At 37.0% G+C, this 9844-nt stretch overlaps 1 protein-coding gene across 1 annotated transcript; it reads right to left on the minus strand.

Moving 5' to 3' along the window:
* Positions 1–3779: 3779 nt before the first annotated feature.
* Positions 3780–5051, minus strand: LOC145959354 (uncharacterized). The gene is made up of 4 exons (XM_083078128.1): positions 4954–5051; positions 4716–4846; positions 4380–4618; positions 3780–4241 (listed from the first exon to the last, which is right to left on the minus strand). The coding sequence occupies exons 1-4, from the start codon at positions 4992–4994 to the stop codon at positions 3780–3782; spliced, it is 873 nt and encodes a 290-aa protein (XP_082934254.1). The 5' UTR covers positions 4995–5051.
* Between the last annotated feature and the right edge of the window lie 4793 nt (positions 5052–9844).

The following is a 9844-nucleotide window of genomic DNA, read 5'->3' on the forward strand; positions in this document are numbered from 1 at the left end:
TATCACGTTGCAAAAGACAAGAAATCCACATTAAATTATTAACTGAAAGTTTTTCTTCTTTCATGAACTGTATTCTTTTATAAACTTAAACGTAATCACATTTATTTACTCACTCGATGAGACGAGAAATTTACTAATGACTCTATCACTAATCACTAATCACTATTAATCACTGTCGAATAATAACTGTTGGCGATTAAAAATCATTCGATGAAAGAAACACGCGCGGACACGTTACTACGCGACGACGCGACAATGCGACGATAATTGTTAGATTGAACGAACTTACCTGAAGTGAAGTTCGATCATAATTATGCCCTTTGTCTCGTCCGGATGGAGACTATGTAGTCGTGCTTCCGCACGCCCTCTCGACAACAGATTTTAAAGTACCGCCAAAAAGAAAAGCTCGCGCCTCTGCGAGCGCGAGTTGCCGCGCGCGCCGGCGCAGCGCGCGCCACGCCACCTCATAAGTTCCAATCATTTCGGCAAATCACCCTTCCTGGGAGTGGGAAATAATTGATGGGTGGGTGTCCATCCGGACGAGACAAAGGGCATAATTATGATCGAACTTCACTTCAGGTAAGTTCGTTCAATCTAACAATTATGCCTCTGTATGTCTCGTCCGGATGGAGACTATGTAGCTGTTTATAGACTAGGGATTTGCCAGTGGGAGTAATATAAATATTATTATGAGAGACTGTGAGCGAGTACTATATATTATCTAAGAATAATAGATAGATGTGTAAGTATAAAGTGTCTTATAGATCTAAGTATACAAAAAGTACGCTGTGGTCTTATAGAAAAATTAAAATTGCATGTTCTAAGAGCCATATAAACTTAAAATTAAAATAAACTTCTAAGACTAATGACAACATGGTCTTACGTAGCGATCTCATGGTAGAAGTAATTAGGGTTTTAAGATCGCATCGCTAAAATCCTCAGGGTTAATAAGAGGCCTATTGTAAAAATTTGCAAAGACCCTGGACTCGCCGGTCCAACCCGCCGCGCGTTTAATAATCTCGATAGAGACTCTCTTAGCGGCTGCTTGAGACGTTGAAGCGTGTCGCGTACTGTGTGCAGAGAAGAGGGAAGTATTTATGCCACATTCCTCCAAAGCCAGACGAATCCAGCGACCAATAGTTTGCGACGAAACCGCCCTATGGGGTTTAGAAAAAGAGATAAACAAAAAATCGCATGTAGAAGGGCGTAACTCCCTGGTAAGCTCTATATAATGTTCCATGAGGCGAACAACACAAAGATTTTCATGGTTTGCAAAGCGTGAAAAAAGGAAAAAGGGTTGAGAGCGACCCGGTGCTGAAGTTTTTATCCGATCTGGAACGCGAATCATCAATTTCTCTTCCAAAGAGATCTGCGACACTCTTATTAAACTAAGCGTTTGCGCTCTATGACCAGTAGCGAGAGCTAAGAGGAGTATCAGTTTTTTGGTGATATCTTTCAAAGAAACTCCTTCATATGGGTAAATAGAGGACAATTTAGCTATCACGGGGGCGGGGTCCCAAACAAAATCGTATCGCGGACGGGGCGGTTTGATTACCGAAACGCCTTTACAGAAACGTTTAACCATAGGATGATTGCCGATTTCGTTCTGCGAAATTAAGGAGATCGCTGATCTCATCGTATTCAGACATGAATAGGAAGAGATTTTGGGTAGCTTCTGGGCTAAAAATTGCAAGGTCTGAGCAGCCGACGGTGAGTAGAGCGGTGACCTATGACGCTGGCAAAATTTCCACCAGGCACGAAGTGGGTAGGAATATTGTTTGATAGTCGATTCCGATAGGGAGGCTAGTAAAGCTGGTATTGCTGTATCTGGTACTAGGCGAGCCTTGAATGCCTCCCTGATAACTTCGCGACCCCCAGGGAAAGTGACCTCCATGATGGGTGACAGGTCCTGAAAGGTGACGATAAGAGTGAATAATTAGGAGGTAAGATTAATGGTTCGGAAATCACAAGACGACTAAACAACGGGAACCAGGGCTGTGAGGGCCACCAAGGCACTACCAGTGTTCCCGTTGCTTCGTCGTCAATTATCTTTCTGAGAACACGTGGTAGTAAAATGAAAGGTGGGAAAGCATAGAAGTTTAGATTTTCCCACGAAAAAGTGAACGCGTCTACAGAGATTGATCCCGGGTCAGGATACCAGGAAGCGTACAAATCACATTTGTTATTTATTGAAGACGCGAACAAATCTATATCAAAGGGACCAAAGACCCTTGCCACTCGACGAAATGCTGTAACCGATAAAGACCATTCCGTATCAGGATCCGAAGTTCTAGATTCGGCATCCGCGATAGAGTTTTCTATAGATGAAATATAAGAGGCAAAAACGAATATGTTGCGATCCTCGCACCAATGCCAGATTTGTCTAGAAATTTCAGAGAGATGAGGAAATTGAATAGAGCCAAACTTATTGATGTAGGCTATAGCAGTAGTATTGTCAATGCGGAGTAAGATGTTGCAGTCGTGAAGATCTGCTGCAAAACAAAGCAGGCCGTTAAAGGCCGCTTTAAGCTCTAATGAGTTTATGTGAAGCGTCCTCTCACACTCAGACCACCAGCCATGAGTGCGCCTGTCGCGGCAAGAAGCCCCCCAGCCGTTCAAAGATGCATCCGTAAATATTTCTTGCACAAATCTGTCTGAGCGGATTTTGTTCGTCTGTTTGGGATTGGAAAAGATGTCGATCCACCATCTGAAGTCTTCCTGGAAGTGTGAAGAAATGTCCATTTCTGCTGAGTAATCCTCATTGTTATTGACAAGAGCTAAGAACTTTTCTCTTTCAAATCTCTTCGTATGAAGAAGTCCGTACTGAACTGCAGGGCAGACTGAGACGAGAGAACCGATAAGGCTGGCAAATTCTCGAATGGAACATCTTGTTCTGAGGGCCAACGATGTTGTTAAACTTAGTAACTTTGCTCTACGTGAAGGAGGGATCGTAATTGATTGCTCATTTGAATCAAAGATGAAACCTAAATACTTGCTTTTATTTGATGGCTCCAAATGCGATTTAGCGTAATTTACCACAAACCCCAAAGAGTGAAGAAGGTTAACTGAAGCGTTGACGTTAGCCCGACATTCTTCGTTGGACGAACCTAAGAGGAGAAAATCGTCCAGGTAAGTTATTGATTGATAGCCTTTTTTACGGAGATAGGTAAATACAGGTCTAAGAATCTTTGTGAATATGTAGGGAGCTGTGGACAAGCCAAAAGGCAGAGCCGTGAATTCAAAGGTCTTATTGCGCCATTGGAAACGAAGGAACTTTCTATGGCCCTCAAAAATTGGAACTAACAGGTAAGCATCTTCCAGATCGAGGGTTGCCATATGCGTTCCAGGAAGCATGAGGCGAACCACAGTACGCCAATCCTCTAATTTAAAGTGTGGAGGCTCGATGTATACGTTGAGGTCTCGCAGATTCAAAATAAAGCGTTTCCCTCCTGATGACTTATCTATCAAAAAGAAAGATGAGAGGAACTGGTCTTTGCTAGGTTCAACCTGTGCGATGGCTTCTTTTCGCTGTAGACGATCTATTTCCAAGTCACAGGCTAGCGCAGCAGATAACGACAAGTTGGGCTCAGAAAGATGAGCCCTTGATGGAAGCGAAATAGTGAAAGGAATGCGGTAGCCTCTTATGGCACTCAATACAACAGGGTCAGAGGTGATACTCGACCAAGATTCGTAGAATTTATGTAAGCGACCGGCCGAACTTACGTTGTCTAGTGACGGCGACGAGATCTGGTCTGAGACCGGGAGCGGTGGCGTTGGCTCTAGTGATAATGAGCCCCTGTTCGGCGAGCCGACGAAGGACGGGCAGGGGCCTTCCGGTTTCCCGAAATCCTAGACGCCTGTTGGTGAGATCGATATTGTGTTGACTGGCGGACCGGTTGTAACGTCTTTTTTCCTATCGGGGGAGCTGATTTGGAGACATCACGGGCAGTTTTTTCACAGACCTGAGCCGCCTTGAGCGTTTCGGCAAAATTTTGCCCGAATAAGAACTCGTCGATCGGAGCTGATTCTGCAGCATTTTTGCCAACGATATTGAGAGAAGGCTTGGTGAAAGCTCTTCTCGCCAGTGAGAGACGGTAGTGGTGGTCCGCTAGCAGATGAATGCCTTCTGAGAAATTTGTCAGAGCCGACCTTGCCTCATTCTTGAGATCTTGCAAGACCTCCGGCTTCAGCAAGAGCGACATGCCCGAGCCGAGGGCGTTGAGGGAAGCAGCCACCTGTGCCTGTGAAGATGACTGATATTCGTCCCGTTTAATGACCGACGGGGTCAGCGCTGCGATTAGCTCCTTATTCAGCTTTGGTGGAGCCAGCGATGATAGCTCCCCCTTAGGTTCATATTTAGACAGCAGGTTAGAACGCACCTCGTTATTGAGACCGCCTCGCGACTCCGTCTGGATTGCATTCAGAACCGTAGGATTCCAGGAGGATGACGTAGGGGGTGTCTGAGTTCTCCCGAACAAATCCTCAACCAAGGTATACGCCACGGGAACAACTTCCGGAACCTGGGATTCCGGAATGTCTGTGGCAAGAGGGGAGGCAAAGGATACGCTGCCAGTTGGCGTGGCACTCACCTCATTGACGCTAGGAATCGTCGGCGAATCTATGTATGGAAAGAAGGAGACAGAATAGAAATCACATCGGTTATGTCCTCCCTTTGCCAGTTGCAGAGGGGGGGCTGGGTCAACAGGAGGACATACCTGGTACAACGCCTCGGTCAGCTTGTGCGACCGTGTGTTCTATTGTATTCTGCTCCACGGCGCCTGGTCTAATTGCTGCTAAGGGCGATGCTGGGCCCTCATCCTGTGGCGGGATAACCTCTATAGGCGATCTAACCTGACATAAGTCTAGGTTATGTGAGCTGTTGCGGCGCACAAGAAAATCTCGAAAATCTCTGAGAATTTTGCTATAACTTTCCCTTGGTCGGGAACGCCGTACCGAAGAATCCCTCGATGAGATGCTGTCCGATGAATGAGCATCCCTAGATCTTTCTCTCCTATGTCTCTCTCCTCGAGCACGTTCGCGCGATTTTTCCCTTGAGGAATGTTTACAGGACGCTCTTCTGTCCCTAGAATGCTTCGAGAAGGATCCCTTATTTGCGCTTTTGTGCTTAGGCATTATTCTAATGGGTAGAGCCTGAAAAGAGACTAAAAAATGAAAATAATAACTACGGTACACGTTGTCGACACGAGCGAACAAAACACAATGAGGTGGCGTGGCGCGCGCTGCGCCGGCGCGCGCGGCAACTCGCGCTCGCAGAGGCGCGAGCTTTTCTTTTTGGCGGTACTTTAAAATCTGTTGTCGAGAGGGCGTGCGGAAGCACGACTACATAGTCTCCATCCGGACGAGACATACAGAGGCATAATTATTCGGCGACTGCAAGCAGTTTTTTGTCATGGTAGGTTGCGGTAGGTTAAGGTACTACTGGCGCTATCGAACGCGATCATGTGTTCGATTGAAGAATGCGGTAAACATAATAAACATTTAACATATTAATATTATTATTATCATGAATGTGTGTGATATCCATACATCGTATGATATCTATTTAAAAATTAATTAGATTAAATAAGTGTTTTTAAAATATTTATTACTTTTACTATTATTATGTAAAATATTAATATTAATATTTTATTTAACTATTTTATCTATTTATTTATTTATTTATTTCACCTATTTATTTTTAACTATTTATTATCAATGACCGATTTTCGATGCGCGAAAAAGAGCTGGTGAACTTCATTTTCCTCTATTTCCGTCAATCGTTTCGTCTTCTTTCCGGTTTGGATTTAATCCTTGCTCGTTGTATTGTTGCATTCCCGACCTGTTAACTCGAAGCTGATTCTCGTAAGTGAAATGGGATTTTCGCTCGTACCGAAACCGGGAGTGCCGTTCAAAGTATATACATATTAAGTATATACATCGCGCGATCAAATATAAAATTTTTAATCGCATCGAAATAGTGCGGAAATCGTTAAGTATCGCGCGTAAAATAGTGAAAATAGCGATATAAAAATATCGCTCGTGAGTGCGGGAGTGCCGTTCAAATTACGCGCGTCAAGAACATGAGAGGAGGAGGAGGCCTGGGAGAGACATCAGGCACCTGTGAAGCAACTCTATGGTAAATAAATTATCGCTTATATATTATTATTTATTAATTGCGTATGCGCGATTTAAATTAAGTAATTAATCGCGTAATTTGATTTTTTATTTACATGACTTAAACAAGAGAAGAAGAGAGAAATTTTTACATAAAAACTGTAATTTAAAAGTTTCTACGTTCGAATAGCTTTTAATAGAATTTTTAAATTATTACTTATTAGTAGAATTTTTCAAAATTTATAAAATTGTTTATCTGCTTATTATTTATGTGCGTCGGATATAAAATTAAATGCATATAATAATAATTTTTTGACCGTGATTACAATTTGAATCTTCTTTGTATGTTACAGACCAACAAACTATTGTGAGAGGAGGAGGAGGCCTGGGAGAGGCATCTTGCATCGGCGAAGCAACATGATGGTAAATTTATTATTTGTATATCAATTGTTATAAATCATATGCATAATAATTCGTTCTTATAATTTAAAGGAATTAAAGAGAAAATTACAGAGAAAGATTTTTATAAATATAAAAATTTCTATTTAAAAAATAATTTCAAAATTTATAAAATCTTCCCATACGTGTTTATATCTGCTTATTATTTTACACACCGGATATGAAATTCCGCACAATAATAATTTTTTGAAATATTGATTGTATTTTGAGCTTTGTTATAAATGAATTTTATTTTTGTATGTTACAGACGTAGTTTTAACGACAACGTAGTTTCGATATCAACAACTCCGCTGCTGCACATCAATGCCACGGTGAGTGACTAAAACTTTTATTTAATTTTAAGGTAACGGTAGAGATTGTAGATAAATCCGTTGCCTTAAAATGGATGAGCTAGGATAGATTAAATAACTTTTAATAAATTCGTTCGAAATGTATTGCATCTATCGCGAAAATATATTGCAGTTTTTTAATTATAAAGAAAGAAGATCGAGAAAAGGTCATTTTTATATAAATTTTATCTAATTTATTGAAAAGAATATTAAAAATTTTATCAATTACATCTGATGCTAATTTATTCTTATAACGCGTATTTATCTTATTCACTTATCTTATTCTAATTTCTTATAGCTCATCCATTATAGAATTTATTGTAGATATTGTTTTTAAACTTAATGTAAAGCCAAATGATTAATTAATGAAATAACTTGTAATATGTTAAGTGTTATACACATATTAATTTTATATTTTATTATAAATTATGCATTACTATAAAAATTTATTAATTATATATATATTATTATAATATCAATCAATTTTTATTGATAATCTGCACAGAAAATTTTTATATTATAAAAATTTTATATATTATACTAGGCTGCTAACAGCTAAAGTCAGGATGACCATTTACAATTAGGCAGGATACATATACAGATTAGATTAATATATACATAATGTGTCATTTCATTTTGCCGGCATTTATTAAAATAAATATAAACTGCAACGAGATAAAAATAAATATAAGCAGTTATAAAATATTAAAATATAGTATTAAAATAAATATACAAGCATTAATTATATAAATTACAATTGCATCTTTCGAGAGTGACCGTGTTATGTTAAATTCTGTGATACCCGGCATAAATTCTGCCCAATTATAAACGGTTGCTCTTGTTTTATATTTTACCATATGAAATATGGCCGTGTTAGCACTCTAATACAATATATAGAAATTTGTAATTTGGCTTTATTTCAGTTTAAAAAACGAAATGGAATTTATTTTTAAAAATGCTTTAAAAATAAAATCTAAATTATTAAAATTATTTTTTTCAAGAATATTAAGAAAATTGTACATAATTATTAGTGTTTAAGAAATATAATGAATACATTCTTATGCAAATTACACGAAAAATTATCCAAAGTCTACGTATAATGATCATATAATAGTAATTCATTAAATTAACATATTTGATTCTATAGTATATATTTTTGAAATATTCATAAAAGAGTAATTGTTTGTATTTTCATATCAAAGAGTCATTAATAAATTCGAAATCTATTTATAAATTCCATATCGCGCGGAACTGAATATTCATGAAATAAATTATGATGATTACGAAAATAGCCGTTTTAATAAAGGATCTTATTGTCGTCCCTCTCAAATAATATTCTTAAATATTGCTAATTAAAAGTAAAAAAATATCGAATAAGAGTATAAAGAGTCGATGTTAAGTTAGCGATTAAGTATTAGCTTCACAAAATTTAACGATCGCCTTCGATGTTATGAAATTGCGAGTCAATTATTATACGAATTTAATGATTTATTTTCAATTCGATTTATGTATTTACGAATTTCGTATCCGAAATAAATATTCGTAAAATTAATAAATTACGGAAATATATTATATTTATTTCCGCATTCTTTCCCTATTCTTAAACGAAATTGCCATTTTAATAAAGAATCTTATCGCTATCCGCTTATCGCTATTCGTGAAATAATATTCCTGAATATTGCGCTAATTAAATATAAAAAAAATATGGAATAAGAGTGTGAAGATTCGATGTGTTAAGTCAACGATTAAATATTAGCTTTATAAAATTAAACGATCACTTTCGATATTATAGAATCGCGAGTTAATTATTATCAATTTAATAATTTGTTTCTTCGATTATATTTGTGTATTTACGAATTTCGTATCGGAAAATATTCATAAATAAATTAATAAATTACGGTTGCGAAAACCGTGTTTTTCCCGCGTTCTTATACGAGATTATCATTTTAATAAAAGAGTTATCGTTGTTCCTTTTGTTAAATAAACGTTAATGAAAGTTGCGTGGCTCGTACCGCCGAGGAGTCGAAACGATTTTTATCATGGAGAATTATTTCTCACCGGTTCTTGTGAGATCCATTCGCGACGTCTAGTTCGGTGCCCTGTTGAACATTGGGAATTTTTATTGTAAGATTGAAGGAACTAATGCCAGGTTTTCCTGGCAATTTCCGAAAGTAATGATTTCGGTAGTAATTCAACGACGATACGCTTCTTTAACGTCGACTTAATTTAAATAATATATATTTAGATGAAAGAAATGTATCTATTCTTTTCTTCGTTAAAAATGTTCTGTCATTATTAGGATTGGTATTATTATTATTTAATGCCAGAGAGATTTAATAATAGATAAAATATGGATATAGCGTTGTGTGTAAATTTTTATTTTTTAAGTAATTTCATATTGTAATTTTATTAACTTTTTGGGTAAAAATGATTACGAACGAATATATTTCATTAATTATTAATTAATTATCTCATTTGAAAAATTATTTCTAGGTACTGGGGATATTAATATTAGTTTTTAGTTTCTTTTAAGAAACTATTTGCAGGTATTGGACATCGCCATTTTAGAATATTAGTTTTTAGGTATATACCATTTTATATATATGTATAATAAAATACATGCACAAATTCACGTATCCAAAATATTTTTATAATTTTTAATAATGTTATGTATTATATATACGCGAAATTATACATGAATGTTACATAAAATGTGCGAATACTTAAAAATTTCGAGACAAATCGAATGGGTACCTCTATATCAGTAAGATATTCATTAAAAGAAAAGAAATAATTAATTTAAACGTTATAAGAATAAGAATCTAGAGAATTAATCTAGAATTAATTATATATTTAATATTATTTCATTTATTTTATTTTGCACACTATTCGAATTGAAATTTTTTAAATCTTGCTGTTATCGGGCTCGATTCGTCTCGCGC

Source organism: Camponotus vicinus, unplaced genomic scaffold (assembly GCF_025532165.1).
Source record: "Camponotus vicinus isolate PSW18456_S1 unplaced genomic scaffold, iyCamVici1.0 SCAF_1, whole genome shotgun sequence".
Taxonomy (NCBI): domain Eukaryota; kingdom Metazoa; phylum Arthropoda; class Insecta; order Hymenoptera; family Formicidae; genus Camponotus; species Camponotus vicinus.